At 51.2% G+C, this 18896-nt stretch overlaps 1 protein-coding gene across 1 annotated transcript in view; it reads right to left on the bottom strand.

Moving 5' to 3' along the window:
- Positions 1 to 10: 10 nt before the first annotated feature.
- The window catches only part of UBE2O (ubiquitin conjugating enzyme E2 O), a 49747-nt gene continuing 30861 nt past the window's right edge, over positions 11 to 18896 (bottom strand). The window contains exons 6-18 of the mRNA XM_042833210.1: positions 18592 to 18735; positions 17846 to 17955; positions 16409 to 16559; positions 15097 to 15596; positions 12977 to 13131; positions 12181 to 12293; positions 11262 to 11387; positions 10176 to 10265; positions 7278 to 7935; positions 6186 to 6322; positions 5537 to 5740; positions 5039 to 5096; positions 11 to 3127 (exon numbers count right to left, since the gene is read on the bottom strand). Coding sequence (XP_042689144.1) covers positions 2376 to 3127; positions 5039 to 5096; positions 5537 to 5740; positions 6186 to 6322; positions 7278 to 7935; positions 10176 to 10265; positions 11262 to 11387; positions 12181 to 12293; positions 12977 to 13131; positions 15097 to 15596; positions 16409 to 16559; positions 17846 to 17955; positions 18592 to 18735 — 3198 coding nt within the window. The 3' untranslated portion in view covers positions 11 to 2375. The remainder of the gene's footprint in view (positions 3128 to 5038; positions 5097 to 5536; positions 5741 to 6185; positions 6323 to 7277; positions 7936 to 10175; positions 10266 to 11261; positions 11388 to 12180; positions 12294 to 12976; positions 13132 to 15096; positions 15597 to 16408; positions 16560 to 17845; positions 17956 to 18591; positions 18736 to 18896) is intronic.

Raw genomic sequence — 18896 nt, 5'->3', positions numbered from 1 at the left:
CAGCCCAAACTACTCACAGAGGCGGAATTTAATGGCAAGTCATCTTCCCTCCTTTATTACACCTCGGTTAGCCAAACCACCACCAACAAAAAAATAATTCTGCAGGTAAAAAAAGTTTTAATGGTCACACAGCACTTTATACATATATCGGTAAGCAACCAAGCATCCACATCTGCACGTGAACGACACACCTCTAAGCATGGCCTCAATGGTCGGGTCTGGTTTGGTTTTGTTTTCTTCATTTAAATACTGTACAGAATTCAAAGGCTACAAACTGATTTCGTAATGCTTCTCCCCCAACCCCAGCACTTAAAACAGTTACAGGCTGCTCGGATTTGTACATCACACAGTCGTGTAGCCAGTTTTAAGGCTAACAATATGCATCATCATGCTTTGGCTTTTTTTTTTTTCCTTTTTAATTATTATCATTATTATTATTATTTTTTTTTTAAGGTTTTAAGCCTTTTTTTTTTTTGTTACCCTTAAATATTACATACATACACGAAAAAAAAAAAAAAAATTACATAGCTGCAGTGTGCTCACCACCAACCTGGTCACCAGGGAGCTTCACATTATCAAAAGCTTAGAAAATCTGTAAACCTCCGTGCTGTGGTGGGGGCTGAGCCCCCCTGCAGGGCAATGCCTGCTCCAGGGGGGGCCCTGGCCAACGCTCTTTGCTGATCATCAGTGGAAGAGAAAGCGATGGGGAAAACCTGGCACAGGCCTCTCTGAGCAGCTCACGCTGCCCCCCATGGCAGCGTCGTGTTCTGGAGGGTGAGAGCAAAGGGACACGGAGCTGTGCCAGCAGTCAAGCTGTGGCCATGGAGGGTTTTTCTCCCTCTGACCAAAAGCACTGGGTGTCGGCTCCTTCCCAGGGGGTGAAGGAGAGCCACAGCGCGGGTTGGAAGCACAGCAGGGAGATGCTGAGAGCAAACTGCTGGGCTGGGTGTCAGAAGGCCGCGTCCAGGCTGGGATGGAGGGAATGCAGCGGCGCTGACAGAAAGGGATCTGCCTCCATCCTTACTGCTGAACTCTCCCAGCTCTCCACAGCCTGACTGCTCCTGTGGGTGCAGCAGTGTTGATGTGAGCTCCCCAGCTCCAGAAGTGAACGTTAAGTGCGTGCACACAATGGCTCCAGCAAGGCACCCAGCCAGGAGGCTGCTGCTCCTGCAGGTCACTGCTGCAAAGTGCTGAAGGTCACCGGCTCCATCAGTGCTGTGCTGCCCTGCCAGCTGTTTCCCAGAGGCCCAGCAGCAGTGTAGCAGCACACAGATAGGATGTGCTGTGCCCACAGCCCTGCCAGCCACAGCAGGTTCGGGCAGTCGCAGGAAACAGTCGGCTGGGGGGGGAAAGAGCAGCAGCCCGTGCCAGTGTGTGATGTGCTCCAGTTACTGGTTGAGGAACCACCACAAAGTGCTGCTCCCACAGGAGTCGGCCACACTGCATGAGCTCCTGTCCTACGGGTGGCCCTGGCTCAGAAAGCCCCCCAGCCCCAGCAGGTGATGGAGAGGCAGCAGATGTGCCATGCTCCCCCCCAGCCAGGCAAGGCTGAGAGCTGAGGTGCACCCAGTGCTGCCAGGGAGGACCGAAGGGAAGATTCAGACAGCTGAGCAAGTAAAGAGGCAGAACCCCGCATCTCGTGTATTTCTAGAGGACAGGCATGCATGGTGGGGAGAGGGAAATCTGCCTTACTCGGAGAATAGACTGTGGATGGTGGAGCTGATTCCAGAAGAAAAGAGCAGAAGTCACAGGAGCAGATGGAAACCCCACGGCACTACCAGGGCAGCACAGAGTTCTGGTTCTGCCCATTCAGTTCTGATCAGAAGAACCTCATAGCTATCGGTGAACGACTACGACTAGAGCAACTCCGTACGGTGCAGACAACTTCAATGCAAACAATCCAACGTCTGAGCTTGGGTAGACTTCAGAAAACCCACGGTAATGCAGAGAAAAATGAAAGAGGGCAGCGCCCTTCGCTTCCAGATCCTACAGCAATCGCTTCTGGCTCGAACCTCAGCAGCAGAATCCGCTGGGTGGGAAAAGTCTGCGTGGAAAGGTGCCCCAAGATGAAAGTGCAGAGGGAACGTGGCTGCAAGATGCTTCTGTGCGGGTCTCCAATCTTACCACTGCAGGGTCAAACTCGCAAGAGGAGCACGTGTGTGGGGCAGGGGGAAGGAAGGAGGGCTGAGGGCAAATTCATGCGTAGACAACCTTTCCTCGGAGGAGCAAATCAGGCCTACCACCTTCTTTGGAACAAACCAAGCTGAGGAAGAAAAGCTGGAAGGAGAAGCCAGTTTACTGGTAACAGCATTTGCCAATTTCCTTTCTGCTGCTTTCCCTTCTCCTCTGCACCTGCCTGTCCCTAACCCGACGGTTTATTTCTCCTCTGTCCACTCTGGGATATTGGCCCCTGCTAAGGCAGCCCGGTACTGCTGCAAGACACCACGGATGCTTTTAATGAACCCCTTGGACAAAGGGAAGAGGGGGAACCCAATATCGGGGTAACCGCTCTTCTCCGGAAGGAAACTCCTGTAGCTCTTTCTCCTTTTCTTTGGTTTGACGCTCGGCTGCGAGGCAGAGTCCTGGGCAGCCTTCCCCTCGTCCGTTCGGTCTCTGGCCAGGTCCACCCCCCTGGCTCGGCCCGCGCTCTCCGAGTCTGAGTACTGGTGGACGTCGCCGGCGTTGGGCGCCGAGGTGGCGAATTCCACCTCGTCCAGCTCCTCCTTGCCATCCGGCGCCGAGTCGGAGAATTCAGCCGCCGCTCCCAGCTCAGCACCGCCGCGCTCCCCCCCGTTGTCTCCGGGACTCTCGGCCAGGGCGCTGCCCGCAGACAGCAGGGAGGCAGAATCCGCCCCGTTGCTCTGCTCGTGGCTCTTTTCCACCAGCTCGTTGGTCTCCAGCCAGGACTCGATGCGGGACACCAGGCGCCAGCCGTTGCAGCGGAAATGCTCGCGGATTTCGTGCTCAAAAACCTCCACGGGTCTGCGCAGCAGCTGCATCATGGACTGCACCACCCGGATCAGAGTCATCTCGTTGTAGCAGCGGCTGTTCTCGTAGCCCTCCTGAAGGCCCCGGTCGCTGTCGAAGCCTGCCTCGTTGTAATAGGGCTCGTTCACTAGGATGAGACCTGGCAAAGGAAACGGAGGGCAGCGGGTTAAAGGAGGGCCGGCTCTGCTGATGGGCGCCCACAGCGCATCGCTGAGAGGCAAATCCAGCAGCAGGAAGGGCCGAAGGAGAACGCACGAGGGAAGCTTTGGTTCCTGCCACCTGCTTTTGAAGGCAGGCTGGACAAACAGGATTCTGCCAAACGCACTGCAATCACAGAACGGCCCAGGCTGGAAGGGAACTCAAGGATGATGAAGCTCCAACCCCCCACCACAGGCAGAGCCACCAACCTCCACATTTCATAGCAGCCCAGGCTGCCCAGGGCCCCATCCAACCCGGCCTCGAACACCTCCAGGGATGGACGGGGCATCACAGCCTCTCTGGGCAGCTGTTCCAGCACCTCACCACTCTCACAGTAAAGAACTTCCCCCTGACATCCAACCTCAATCTTCCCTCCCTCAACTTCAAACCATTTCCCCTTGCCCTGCAGTTATCTCCCCTTTCAAAGAGTTGACTCCCCTCCTGTTTTAGGCTCCCTTTAGGTACTGCAGGCTGCAATGAGGTCACCTCACAGCCTTCTGTTCTCCAGGCTGAACAAGCCCAGCTCCCTCAGCCTGTCTTTGTAGGAGAGGTGCTGCAGCCCCCGATCATCTTCATGTGAACGGCTCTGCAGCCTTCAGTTCACACACAGAGGATCCCAGACAGCACCGAGAACAGCATTGGAGAGACAGCTTCCACTGGTGTGACGCAGAGGGCACACAGCAGCAGAGGAGGTCAAAAGGGTGGAAGGAAAAACATTTCACAACGACTTTCCCTCTATTCCTAGCAAAAAAAGAACGCAAACGTAGCCCATACGTTTTCTTAAAAATGTTCTTAAATGCATTTTTTCCCCACTGCACCTCTTACTAAGAAGGGAAGCCATACTTTGACCTGACCATCCTGCCCAGCATCGTCCCACCAGGGCAGCACAGAGACAAGGAACAAAGCGACAAGCCACCCACACGGAGCTTTCTCTGCCTGCCTCTGCCAGATTGCAATGCTGTGTAGGTAGAAACGACACTGATATTGCCGTGCTGCTGGCAGCCTGTCACAAGCTGCATTAGAGCTGGTGGAGGTGACAACACGAGTCTCTCCAAGACCAGGCAGCAGGAGGGAGGGTGGGAGATTTTCCACTATCACCACGTTGCTCCAGTAAAACATTCAGTAGTTCAGCTTCTAAATTTGGATGCTCAGCTCTGTAAACGAGAAAAGGCTTTTGTTGTGGCCCCCCAGCAGGAGGGCACGGGCAGCTGGGAGGCTGTGCAGGAGCAAGAGTCCCCGTGTGCTCCAGGCAGCAGCCTTTGTTCTGTGTCAGAGATTTCTCAAGTCACATTCCTGGGCTCCCTGCATAGAAAGTTGGCCGTAAGGTGGAGAATTGATTTAGACTGTCTGCCTCCAAACTGGATATTATAGGGCAAAGCTCTACAACAGGAAGCCCTGGGGCCGCTCTAGACACACCCCTGATTATTCTGCTTTAGGAGTGTAAACACCAACATCACCAGCAAAAATGTGCCCCAAGTAAATGACTCAGTGGGGATAAAAACAGTCCTGCAAATTAAGTCCAGTTTAGCAGCAACTTTGGTAACTGGCTGAGAACAAAATGGTCCACCTTTGTCAGCTCGGAATAACAAGCAGAACAGCCCTGTGGCTGCAGGAAGAAGGGAAAGCATTGTCTCAGAGACTTGGGACACAGCCAAAAAATCAAGGCATGAGAAAAGCTTGTACCTGCTCGGAATGCTGAACTGCAGAGATAAGGACACTGCTTTGTCCAGCGAGGTGAGAGCAAAAAGCAGCAGCAGCCCAATTGGCACGGCATGTATCAACCCCCTGCCAGACATAAGCTTGCATTCCCCCCTGCTTTTTCCTGTCCCACAGGTTCTGCAGGAGCATTTACCTTGGATGGAGATGAGTACTTGGAGGAGGCTGGATTTACTGGTCCACCTTTCCGTCCCCTGAAATACACATAACAAATGCATCAAAGGGCAGAAGCACCACTGGTTTGCTCAGAGAGAACCACTGGATGAAGCAAGACCCCAGTTTCTCTACATCCCCACCACTAAGATCCTGTGGTTTGCAGCAGGAACAAGGGACTGACTCAGCAAGCACGCGATGCACTGGTGCCCCTGCAACACCGAGTCATCTTCCCCACTTTTTGTCAGCCCAGCATGCTGCCTGCCCAGAATGGTGCAGAACTGCACACCACATCAGTCCCAGTCCCAGCATAGCTGTCCTATCGATCCACCTCCAGATATCCACAGCCTGAGCCGCCACCAAGTTTAAGCACCAGAGACCAGACGTCACCCAGGACTCCTGGCCTGGATGGAAGCGTTTTGTTCCAGCAGTGGCCTGGCACAACCACTGCGACCTGTGGTTGGGTAGAAGGAAGCATTACCTTGCCTATCCACGTCCCCAGGAGGCTGACACACACTTTGCCATTGTCATACAGGTTGGGATTCAGTCTCCCGCTGCACTGGGAGAGGTAGCGAAAGAGAGGTGGCACAGCAGGGTAGATGTTGGGGAGCTGGATGTCAAAGAGGAAGAGGCCATCTTCATAGGGCGTGCGTGTGGGGCCTTTTATAAGTGCTGAGAAGAGATCCTGTGGAGGAAGGTGATATAAGCCACCGGGCACAGCTGTGTGATCACAGCCCATTCGTCCCTCTTACCCCCTTCAGCCCTTGCTAAGACCTGCAGTTCACACATGTCAGGGCACCTTCTCCCTAGAAGCTGTGCTTCTGCTACGGCCCTGCTGTGCCCTCTGCTCACACATCCTCTGCTGCCTGCCCACCTGCCTGTCCTGCTCAGTGGGACAGACGTGCCAGTGGGCAAAGAACCCAACATGGATTTCCTGCCATGAGAATCTGTGGTGTTTGCCACCCCCACCAAGGGAATGCAAAAGCAACCATTCACGGTAATTACAATTTCACATGCTGCTCACATTCCTGTGGCTCTAATGTAGGGGATTGAGGCTAAGCAGGGAGTTCCAAGCCAGCTGGACTTTGAGCCCAGTTCTAACACACATAAATTGGAGAGCAAACACTTGCCATTCGATCCTCAAAGGTTTTAACCATGATGCCATCTGGCAGGGAGGTGGCCAGCAGAGCCATCTCCTTCCTCACAGTGCTAAAGAACTTCTTTGCTTCTGGGGGCTGGAACTCCATTTTCTTGAAGGCATGACTATCTGTGAGTCAAGGGAGAGAGCAGAATTAAAGCCTGCCACCAGCTCCTTACAAAGGCAGATCCACCCATGCATTAGATGTATCATTTGGACAAAAAGAGAGAGGGGACATCAGCAGGAGGAAGTACCCAAATATCTTCCTGAAGAACCCCAACCCCTGCAATGAAGACAGGAAGCCCTACAGCTTTTCAACATATCCCAGCTTACACATCAGCCCAGGGCAATTCAGCTTACTTTGGTGCTGAGCCAGGAGGCAGCCCAGAGATTATTTGCTTTTTCCCACATGGTACAGCAGCCACAACCTGTATCTCCTGTTCTCTTGGTCTTGCAAAGGGCCTTGTCACTCTGCTGGGATGACCTCCTGCCTGCAGAAATCTGAGTGCAGCTCCTTGCTTTTATTTGCATGCACCTGCAGGTTCAGAACAGCTTGGCCACCTCTCCTCCCCAGCTCTGGCTTAGCTGGTGGGCTTGCCGAGCACCTCGGGCTCTGCTGTCCCCTGTGTTCCACACAACCAGATGCTCTTTCTTTATTTTTGGCAGATGAATGTTAACAAGGACGCTCATCCAACCAAGGACACCCAGCACAAGAGCACCAGCTGTTCCTGTTCTGCTCCTCAACCAATCCACCCCTACAGAAAAACAGCCTGAACAAACCCCATCACTTCAAACTGTCTGATCCACGCGGCCCTCCAAAGTTCATTTCCAATGTGGAAGAAAGGCAAGTCCATTTTATGGCTTGAGAAGTGGTTCAGTGCCTAGAGATGCAACCTGGAAGCCAAGTTTAGCTCCCAGAATGAACTGCCCTACCAAAGTCCTCTTAATTTCTCCTCCCCACTTAATCAGCTATGAGAAAGACAACAGAGGATACCCAACCCCAGAGGCCTAGATGCAAATATCTCGGAGCAAAAGAAACATGGCAGCACAGAGCCTTCCCAGCAGCCTGCCCTGGTGCACTCACCTGGAGCATACTCCAGCACAGAGAACACCTCTCCCTTGGCACTGGTGAAGGTGACTCCAGGTTTGCCCCCACTCTGCTGGCACAGCACTGGTGTCTCACTGGGCCACTCTGACCTCACTGGTGTCTGTGCCTCTGCTTTTTCTTCTTTCTTCTCCGTCTCCACCATGGCTTCCATCTTTTCCTCCTCTGCAATAGCCACGTTATCCAAGGTTTTCTTGAGATTTTCCTGCAGCTTTTTAATATCGTCCAAGAATTTCTTCTCCCGAGTGGGTTTTTCCAGCTCCACAGTTGGGGAGGTGGGAGAACCAGTCAGCAGCTGCTCCACAGTCATATTTTTCAGGCTTTCCAAGATCTTGATGGCTTCCTTCAGCTCCCTGAAGCTCTTCGGGGCTCCGTCCTTGCCAGCTTTCTCTGCAGCAAGATCTGCAACTGCCATAGCCACAGCTCCCTGGACTTGTTCCTCTACTTTTTTTACCTCCTCTGCTGCTGGCTCCTCGGGCTCTAACTCCTCAATTCTTGGGTGGTCGTCCTCCATGAGGCCGTTGTCCGTCTCCCAGCTGTCGCTTTCATCCTCCCACTCAGAGGACGCCCCGCTGGTGCTGCCATCAACAGAATCATAGTCCGACTCCTCGATTTCCGACTCAATGTTGTACAAGTGCTAAAGGAGAGCAGTTAGAAAAGGCACAGAGTATTTAAGGCTGAAGTGCAGAGCTTTAACTGTTATTAAATGCAGACGAGTCGGTTCTGCCCACGAAACGGGAGCTGCCAGCGAAAGTTTGTGAGGCTGCTCCAACCCCTTCCATCTACTCAGGGTGGGTGAGGTACAATCCAAATAACATCCTAACGATGACCCACACACAGTGAACCAGCAGAGCCCCATCCTCCACCTGCCAAAGTAGGGCTCTGGTCTAGGTGGGCTGCAACCTTCCCTGTGGCTGGGACAGAGCCACCAACAAATGCACGTCAGTGCCACCCAGCTACCCAAGTGCCCCAGGGGCTCTGAACACAGAGCTAACTCAGAAGGTGCTGGGTTTTACGAGTGGGGTTTGTATTTCTAGCTGTGCTGGCACTGAATGCTGCTTTGGCTGCCTCCACACTCTGTCCTTCCACACAGACAATGCTGGAACCAGCGAAAAAATTCACACACCAGATTTCTTCCACACTACTTGCTGTCAGAGCTCTGCTATGCTGCTTTAGCTGCTGTATGTGACTACTGCTTAAAATTCAGCTGGGACAATAAAGTCTAACTCAAGCTGCTGAATAAGCTCTTACATAAAATGTTCTCTTCCCCTTCAGTACCGAAAGCAGAACCCATCCACGCTCCATCTACCCTCATCTCCTCTAATCATGCTTCTGCACACACTACATCTCTCGTGAGGTTCTCTGCAGAGGCTCAGAGATGCACTCAACGCCATCAGAGAAGCAGAAGACCCAGAACAACTTTGCTTCTGACACTTGAATGACGGCCCAAGAGTCCTCTCAATCTTGTAAGACATGATTCCAGAGGCTGAAGCACACGGACACTCAGTTCTCTTGTCAAAGCCTCGAGCTGAACCAGCCCTGCTCAGCCAGTTCTGTGCCATCCAGAGATGGGCAGCCAGTGGGGGTTGGTTGGGTTTCACGCAAGTGACTGCAGGCAGGAAAAGCCATCAAAACACACCGCCCTTAAAGCTAATCCAAATCTGAGATGGAACGTTAGCCAGTTATGCCATCTTTATTTTTAGAGCTGAGAAAAAGCACTCAGACAGCTCGTCTCTGGCATGGGGGCAGGCATTGATAAATCACAGTTTTACTAACTGATAATTCACTCCTGACATTCCCCCAACTCCCATAATTACGCAGACAAGCAGAATGGAAGGGACTGGTGTGACACAGCAGGAGCTGCTGGAGTCCCAGCACTGCAGTATGAGAGCAGCCCTTTGTGGAGCACACAGCAGACCTCTGATTGTGCCTGGCATCCAAGCACATGTGACAACAGGGGGAAGGGAGACAGCAGCCTGCTTTGTAACGCTCTAGTCCACTGCCATAGTGCAGGCATTGACTATTCTACTGTAATTAATGCAGAGATGCTTGGTTTAAAATGGAATCTTGATCAAGTACTTTCTCCTTGCAGAAGCAATGCTGTTCACTGTCACGCTGCAGGAGATGGGACCCTACAGAACCAAGTCTGCTCTCCTCTTCAGGCTGCCTGGGTTAATTTGCAGCAACAAGGAGACATTTGATGAAACTATGTGGAATAGTGAACATGATTACAAGACCATACAATATAAGCCTTAAAATAGAACAATGCAGAGGACAAATGAATGGGGTTGCACGGATCGCAACATGGCTCCACATTTTTAAAGCCTGCATTCAACTCCCCTCCCTCCCTGCCTCAGGAAGACATTTGGGTCTGACCCTTATGTAGGTAAGGTCACAATTTGTGGCTCTCATCCAGCTTCTGGGGGAGTTCTTAAGACAAAACACTACAGCACTGTTTCACAAGCCAGACAGAAGCAGCAATAGTTTTTCAGCTGTGCTTTAGTTGTGCAACACAGTGAATCTGGGCTCAAGTTAAAGCTGATGACCGCTGAGGTCTGCAGCCCACTCTGCAAAGCAGCAGGTGCTGCAGGCTGTGGTCAGAGACATGAACAGGCAGCAGTGTGTGTGTAAAAGGACCAGAAGTCTGTTTACAATTCCCTGGCAGCATAATATTCTCTATATTCAAAAGCCATGCTGACTAATTAACTGATCAGTCATCCTAAAACAAAAAAAGAGGATTTTTGTGTGCTACCAGAAGTGGGAAGCCCCACTGTCATGGGAAGGTAATAATAAATAGAGCAGGATTCCCTCATGGACGACTTTCTTTGCAGCCTGCATTTGACACCACAACCTGCGGAGCTGGGAACAGCAGCTCACCTGAGGCAGGATGATGGTCTTGGAGTTATCAGCCCACACCACCTCCACTTTACTGCTGACATCCACACGAGCCACCTGCCCGACCGAAGGCTGTAGAAACAAGGGCAGTTTGTCAGTTTCATCTCTTTCCCAGGCACTTCAGTGCAGAATCCCCCCCAGGCTGGTGACCTGCAAGCCTGGACCTTCCCAAAGCAACGCTTGCTTTGGGTGGAGAGCCAGCTGAGCAGAAGTAACAGCAGTCCTGGGGCTGCGGCCTGAGGGCAGCACCACTGGGGTGTCTGCCAGGAAGGGGACACCACAGTCCCCTGGAGCAGGCTGCCCTCTAGTGGGGTGCCAGGAGCCGGGCCCTGAGCTTGGCCCCCCCCGGGAAGGCTGGCAGCAGCTTTCCCAGAGTGCACAGACACATGCAGACATGCTACAGCTGGCCCAGAGCGTGCTCATTAAGTGGCACTGGAAGGAGGTTATCTGGGTCAGCCGAGCAAGCGTGGATGTGTTCCGTGCTGCTGAAACTAGAACTGCAGCAAGAGCCATCCTACACCAGCTATCCCTTTTTAGGGCAGCTGTCTCAATGGCTGGAGGGCTTCCAGGCAAAATAAGGAAACCTGCTTCCCAGCAAACTCCATGTTCTCTACAAAATTGAGTCCTCTCCCTTTCTCTCCCCAGACCAACTCAATGATCCAAATTAACATGTGTATAGTAATCCAAAAACAAGAACCCCACTCTTATATGGTCGATTGAAACTGGTTACACAACAAATTCACCTTGCACAGGAATCCACAGAACATTCTCATGTTAGAGGTTACTCAAATCCTAAGCAACCCTTAAGCCTCGTCTCAACTCTGCTGTTGTTCTGCTACAGTCTCCATCAACCCAATCATTTCAGCACAGAATTTCCACCAGCCCTGCAGATCTGATGTTTCTCACGACAGCAGGGGATACAATAAAACAAACCCAGCAAGCTAGAGAGTGAAGGATGCCCACACAGAGCCTAAGGCCCCGGACCATGGTCTCCCATGGGCTCCTTCCACACACCCCAACACTAAGGGCAGGTGATGCCACAGTCACATAACTGCACTGAGAACCGACCTCATCCTCATTAGCCGTGGCTCCGTCCGAGTTGCCAATGCGGATCACGATGTCAGTGGTGCGGAAGCGAAAGTCTGGGTGGTCAGCAATGTCATAAACACTCACATCTTCCTCCTCCCCAATCAGCTGCATTGGAGACAGAAGGCAGACACGTCAGCCCTGGATGCTGTGCTCATCTTCCCAGCGTACCTCCAACACCTGAGCTACTCTGAGCTCCATCCTGTCACTTTTCTGTTGCCTTAACAGACTGCAGGAAGGAACTGCTCGCGTCCCTTCTGTCATCTCACCCTGTAGCACATCAATCAAAGAACTATAATGAAAGGAGATGGGTAGCATTGCTCTTCCCTGCTCACCCTCACCTTCACCTCAGGTTCCACGTCATTGCAATCACAAGACGTGCAAGGCTGTTTCATTCCCTTCTGAACATCCAGATTTCTCAAGGCAGTTCAGTGGGGCCCAAAGAAGAGCATTTACTTCAAAAACGATCTGAGGCAACAAGAAGTGTTTGATAAAAAGTTCATCAACTGATGAGCAAAGGAAAATATCTTTCCTTTTATTTATTGGAGAAGTTCTAGGAGTTCCCAAGTAATGAGAAACGAGCAGTAAAGTGGAACACCTCCCCAGACAAGCCTGATGTTTTGTTCCTAGCCCACCAAGAATCTGTGAAATACAGTATTTCTACAAACCCCCACAGAGCAGGATAACAAGCTATGGATCCTCTCTTTCCACCAACTAGTGAAGACACCACGGGGAAAAACTCTGACACTGAACTCAACTGCATGTGAAACCAACTGTATGTGATTACTTCCAGGCCCAAAAGTACATGACTGCTCCCAGCCCCAAGGACCAGCTGCACTGCAGATCTGACTGCCAAGGTTTATCTACAGGAACCTCACTGTTGTGTGGCTCTTGCACTTACCTCCACATCATCTCCACTGGATTTCAGCTTGAACCACTTCACCACACAGGTTCGGCCGATGTGGTCACCAGACTGCACGACTCCATACACACCAGGGTCCTGGGAGCTCTGAGCTTTTGGTCACAGTGATAGGAGAAAAAAAAACCAGGCAAGTTCAGTGGAAGAGCACAGATTCTGCACACAGCCGAGGCTGCCAACATGCCAGCTCTCAGCTGTGAACGGCATTAGGAAAAACAGTTCTTCCTAAACAGTCAAAACTGTCCTCAGGTAAGGAGCTGCATTTTAATAGGGTACGAATTGATGGTGAAACAAGATGATGGTGCACTGGACAGTGTGAGCACACTGGGAGCCCTTTTATCCAGCACAGTGGTATCCAGACTCCTTTCTGGAAAAACTGAGGGTCCTGACAGGAGGTCCTTCAAGGAAAGCAGCACAGCATGAGGTGTTCGTGCCTCCCCTGGTTTTGGGACACTCAGAGCCATTCGCACTTCCAAAGAGAAGGTAGGCAACCTCTACAGAACACTGAGCATCCTGGCTTTGTTCCTCGTATTTATTCCTTTCAAAACTTGCCTGTCACAGTTCAACCTTGGTATTTAAACAATGGCTGTGTGCTGACACATGTCACCTGAATCACTGCCTGTTCCTGGTAAGGCTCTCATGTTAACTTCACCTGACCATTTCTAACAGCTACTGCAGCATGGGCTGCAACACACACTAGGGGATCCAGAAGGAAGAACACTTTGCCATTAAAAGCACGTTTACTCCCCAAGGAGAGCATGTCTGTGACACTCAGTACCTCTTTTGTCCACCACAAAATCCCCAGGGCAGAATTCGTTGTTGTCCAGATGATGGACTGGAATCAGCTCGTTGGAACGAATGTTGGTCTCCACAGTGCCATCCTGCCACATCACGTCAGCTGAAGTCATCGTGGTCACCACCTCCACTGCAACCCTGCAAACACAGTCATGAGTTACCAGAGGGAACTTCAGCATCTCTCTCAGCTCTCCCATGAAGACAAACACACTGAACACAAGGACTTTTTTTTAAGAGAACTCTCCTTCCCAGCTGCTCAAACACATACACATCTGCCTGCAGCTCAAAAATGAATCCCAAGCATGCAGCCACAAACCCCATGCTGGCACTCCACCACAGAGTGTGACGGCTTGGATGCATTCTGTGCGCAGGAGACAAGAGGAAGGTGGAGGTTCTCATTAGCAGAGTTTGCCCAGCTTGCCTGCACTCCGTCCTGCCTGCCTCCACACAACTTGCCTTTTCAATCTTGTGCTGATTTTAAGCACAACCTTTACTTTGCTGGCCAGGCCTCGTAGACACAACATAAGTGCTGCACTGGTGTTGGTTTCAAGTCGAACTGTGAAGACGACACCAGAGGCTGCCCCCCCTTGTTATGAATGTCATCAGGGAAACATTTTTAAGTGGAAATAATATCAGTTTGCATTCTCAGGGGTCCAACGTGCTGCCCGGAGAGCTGCAGGAAGTCTCCAACTGATGGTAAAGCAGAATGGTGAGCTGGCACCCTGTAGGTAGAGGTGGCCCTGAGCTGAGACATCAGATCTGGTGAGTGACCCACCCGCTTTGTATCTGCCTGCAGTGCCTGGCAGTGCACCCAGCAGTGCTTCATCTGAATATTCAGACAGCAAAGACCACTCACACTGAGCTGTGACCAGCTGCCACATGTGCCCTGCAAAGAGATGCACAGAGATGAAACCCTAGCTGGAAAAGCCTGCATTTCTTGTACTTGGAGACACAGTCATTGCTGCAAAGTGTCTTAATGCCAGGCCTCTGAGTTTCCCTGTGTGGAGTCAGAATTGCTACGGGAATTTCTCCCAGCTAAGCTTTCCCTAGTAAAGCCTTTAATGAAGGAGAGACACTCAGCAAAATGTGTAAATGAACTGAGAATGAGCCCACAGCATTCTCAGGAATGCTATCCTGTGTTCCCATTTTTGCTTCCGTTCCAAAAGTGTTCTGCTGAGGTTTGTCACCTTCAAACACAGTTTCTCCAAAACCTTCAGGAAGTAAAAGGAACAACAGAGCTAAAACACCCAAACAAAACGTGAACAAAGTCCAAGGCATTCTCAAACTACTGGGTTCCTTAAATCCCAGTGTCACTTTCTTGGAAGGACTGTCACATGTTATTTGCATCAGTTTACTTCTGATGCAGCATTTTTATACAAGCAGTCCAGGAAAACCAGCAAGACAGGATTCCCAGCTGTCAGTGTCCTTGCTTCCCCTGAAAACAGTTTAAACATTCTCCAGATCAGAAAGAGGTAGAAAATGCTAAGAGATGCAGTTATTTCCAGAAGTGGGCTGACAGATGCAATCCTCCCTCCCCCAGGCTACTGAAATCAATTCCTCTGAGGCTCTCAAGCACTGCATTTTGTCTATTACAGAAAACAATTTGGCAAAAGCTGCCGATACCTATGCAGAGCAGGATGAGGATAAAGCAGAGCCCACTGCAGTACGAAGCCTTGCCAGCAGTGAGCTCTGTGAGGATGAGCTGTCCAGTCACACTGCTGTGGTTTGTCCTCAGCCTCTTTGCAGAGCCACCACCCAGGTACCCAATTAGTGTCACATCCAAGCTGTGTGATCTCCATTCACCTCCTGCTCTGCGTGCAGAACCGAGCGCAGCACAGATATTCTGTTGATGCCCTGAAGCACAGCTGAGCTGGACCAGCATCAGTGTCACATCACGTGGCCACGGTTTCATCAGAAGCTGGACTCAAATCAAGTTGATTTCACGCAGGCCACTGCACAGTCATCGCAAGGTAATCACTGCTGGTTACTAACGAGCAGTGTCCCAACGTGAGGCACACCATCATTGTCCACCCATGCTGAGGAGGTGGTTTACATCCGAAAGGGATTTCAGCAACCCTACCTAGCTTTGGAAACCCAACTCACCTGTCTCCTGGCTTAAATTCTCTTGAGATCTTGGTCTTCTTCTTCTTGTGCTTCCGCTTCAAGTTTTTGATGGAAAGGGGGATGCTTTTCTTGCGGCTGGTGCCGCTGCCGCTCTGGGATGAGGCCGTGGAGCTGGCAGAGGAGGTGACAGAGCTCGTATCATCTGTGTCATCAGCTGCCTCATCATCAGCATCCTGCTCCATGGACTGCAGCCTGTAATCAGCTGATCCCTCATCTTTCAGCAGAAAGGGAGGCTGCTGTCTCACTGCTGCTCCCCCTTTGTCCTTCCCTGTTTCTTCAGGCTGCTCCTCCTTCCTCTCCCCTACACTTGGCGCACCATTGGAAGAGTCCTCCAGTTCACACTTTGAGCCAGGCTTAAGGTCTTCTGATTTTTGGTCAGCAGCTGGAGCAGGCTCTTTGTCCGGGGCTTCAGAGGTACCCTGAGATTCTGGGGAGCACGACATGATCTTCACTATCTGCTTCTTCAGCAGTCTCCTCACCTGCAGAAAGCAGATGCAGGTCAAACAATGTGCTTATACACAGCAAACTGGCAGACAACCCAGGAATGGTGAACTCAGTATAGAGAGAAATACAGCACCCCAGGGGTCTCTGCAGAATACTCTGGTATGGAGAAACGTACAAACTAGCAAGAGTCGTGCTAGTGATAACATCACAGCCATCTCACCACTGCTCTACTCAGGAGCAAACACCAGCAGCAGGCTACCCCTCAGCAAGTCAGCTTTGCTCTTTCAGGCTATTTTAAGCAAGCTCTGAACTTTCTTGTTTCAGAAGGTCACAACAGGCTACACAAGTTAATCTATGCAACAGACACAGCTGCGCAGGGAGGTCACCATCCACACTGCTGATATCCTGTTATTCTAGGAACACCACTGCTCTACAGCCAACATGTAAAGTCACAGCATGACTCATTTGGCCTAGGAAGCAGACATTCCTCAGTATCACTGCAGAAAGGACTGAAATGGATGCTCTGGCTCCAAAATAAATGTGAGGATAGGTGCATGTTTTTGTTAGAGTGAGTCCAGGCTGTCAGAGCACAGCTTCGCCCCTGCAAGTTGACACCCCTGTGTTCAGTGTCCTGTTCACATTCTTGTGGATTAGCTGCATGCCTCTCCCAGTGCACTGAGACTGCTGCACAAGGTGACTTCGCTGCTGGCATCAAGAAGCCATTACTCTTTACAATCACTCCAGGAGTCACATTTTGGACCACAAGAAGATTGATGCTTTAAAAACCACAGCGATCAGAAACGGTCAGAGAAGTCACACGTCCCTCCCTTTACTCCCCTAAGTTCACCTTTTTGGCAACTGATCCTTCACCCAGGACACAGTTCCTCTCTGGGCATTCACAGGTGATTTTTGCAGGTTCCACTTTGTCCGGGAACACATAGAGGCACCTTTCTCCAAGCTGCCTCTGGGCATGGTCAAAGCACCCCAGACGCTTTACCCTGGTAAGATGAAAGGAGAGCCGTGAGCAAAGCAAAAAAGCAATAACAGAACCTTGCTGCAACCAGAGCCTTCACAAGGCTGGCGTGTCCTCTTGACAACAGCACTTCTCCTGGAGTGGCAGAAGATAACGCCACACCAAGCCTTCCCCAGGCACACAGCTGTAAAGGAGTGGAAAGTCTCACAAAAGACTGCCTAGGGACACAAAGGGGTCGGGTGGAACAGCAGTAACTCCTCTCCCTCTAGTCATCTGGAGTACTGTGTCCCAGGTGTGGAGCCCTCAGTACAAGAAAGACATTGAGATTTTGGAAAGGGTCCAGAGGAGGGCGACTAAGATGATCAGGGGGCTGGAGCACCTCCCCTATGAGGACAGGCTGAGGGAGTTGGGCTTGTTCAGCCTGGAGAAGAGAAGGCTGCGGGGTGACCTCATTGCAGCCTATCAATACCTGAAGGGAACCTACACCCACGAGGGGAGTAAACTCTTCAAAAGGGCTGACAACAGCAGGACTAGGGGCAATGGATCCCAGTTGAAGGAGGGAAGATTTAGGTTGGATGTTAGGGGGAAGTTCTTTACAAGGAGAGTGGTTAGGCCCTGGAACGGGCTGCCCAGGGAGGTTGTGGATGCCCCGTCCTTGGATGTGTTTAAGGCCAGGTTGGACGGGGTCCTGGGCAACCTGATCTGAATGTGTGTGTTTGGTGGCCCTGCTGGGCAGGGGGGTTGGAACTACATGATCCTTGAGGTCCCTTCCAACCCGGGTGATTCTGTGATTCTGTGATTCTAGTCCTCCTTCCCAGAGGCAGCTGCCAAGACGCATTTCAAGTTGGCAGTGCTTTTTGCTGCCATCTGAGAGCTGCTCTCCTCCAGTTTCCCCATGAGCTCCAGGCAGGGCTATGCTTTGTTGTGCTGTTACTCAATCTGACTTCTCTTTCTGAACTTTGTCCAGCTTGTTTTTGCAGCTGCAGCCTGCAGAGGGCACCAGATGCTCCCTCAGCATCAGGGTGGGCCCAGCGCAGGACACTTTGTTTCCCTACTGCAGCACAGTTAACAGGTGAAGCCTATTTCAGGCACCAACTGAAGGACAAGGGTAGGCGCTCGTTGACTGGAAAGCGTTAGGAGAGGACGGTGGGACGTCAGGATTTTAGTTATTCCTTCACTTTTTTGAAGTTTTGGAATATAGGCATATAAGGAGAAGGGGAAAAAAACCAGCTTTGTGTCTAATCAGCTGCAGGCACATCACCCACATTTGTGCACACCCTGACAGTGCAGGAGGTTTCCAGCTGCTCTCACCTGGACAGGTTCTCCTGGCTGATTATTGAGGGTGGAGGACTCACACTGTCAGTACCTCCGGGACAGAAGCTTTTAGTGATCCAAGTAACCTTTAGTTCTACCACCTGCACCTGCAATGTAAAGAGAAAGGGGTTTGTTTTTTCAGCTTTCCCAAATCCATGCCTAGGATCTAAAAAATCGAGTAAAGGAAAGCAGCAAAATCTGCTTTTGTCACTTAAGTGTAGTTTCCCAACATCAGAACCACTTCAGCTCCTCTGTAGCTCGGCTGTGGGCAACACTGAGCGCTCCTACAGCTTCTAGCTTCAAGGAAGATGGCATCTGGCTATGAAAGGAAGCTGTAGTTCATACAACTCTGCAGTCCAATGTCATAAAGACACACTAATGGACTTGGAGCTGCTCCTTCTTTCAGCAAGGAGTCAGCAACATTTCTCCATTTTTGGATTGCACGAGCCATTAACTTTCAATGGAAGAGGTGCTTCTACTACCCTAATGATCAGCCCTAGCAGCCTCTGAGTGCACTGGCACCTGGTCACCTTACAGGGCGCCAGGAGGGACCCTTGGGAGGAAAAGCCAAACCACACTCAAAAGTCCTGTGAGCCCACGGTGAGGAATTTGTCACTTCAGAGCAGAACCACAGCACATTTGCTCTTCGGAGGTTACCATGGCCAGCTGACTTTGCTCCAAGCTGCCAGCCAGGGAGCTGCTCTGTGCAGAAAGCGGCCCTGTGTCAGCCTGGCACCTCTTACCTCTTCCACCACCACTCGGAACTTGCTTTTTGTGCTCAGAACTGGCTTCACACCCGAGAGCCACTGTACGCTGGAGAAGACTTTAGAAGGCCCGATGAGGACTTGCCCAGGATAAAAGCCGTATGAATCATCAAAGAAGAGACCCTGTGAGGGAAAGGGAGGAAAAAACAGCATAAAGGACAGAAGTTTTAAGACTGCAGCCTTTCCCTTCCCTCGTTCGTGATCAGCAAGGCTAATATAAAGGAAAAAGTCTCACTAGCAAGTTGCCCATCTCTTAAAGCTCGTTTCTGAAGCCAACCCAGCAG

Source organism: Centrocercus urophasianus, unplaced genomic scaffold, assembly GCF_019232065.1.
Source record: "Centrocercus urophasianus isolate 14NV4802_14NV808 unplaced genomic scaffold, USGS_Curo_1.0 seq_41, whole genome shotgun sequence".
Taxonomy (NCBI): Eukaryota; Metazoa; Chordata; class Aves; order Galliformes; family Phasianidae; genus Centrocercus; species Centrocercus urophasianus.
This window is presented reverse-complemented; position numbering and strand designations above follow the sequence as displayed.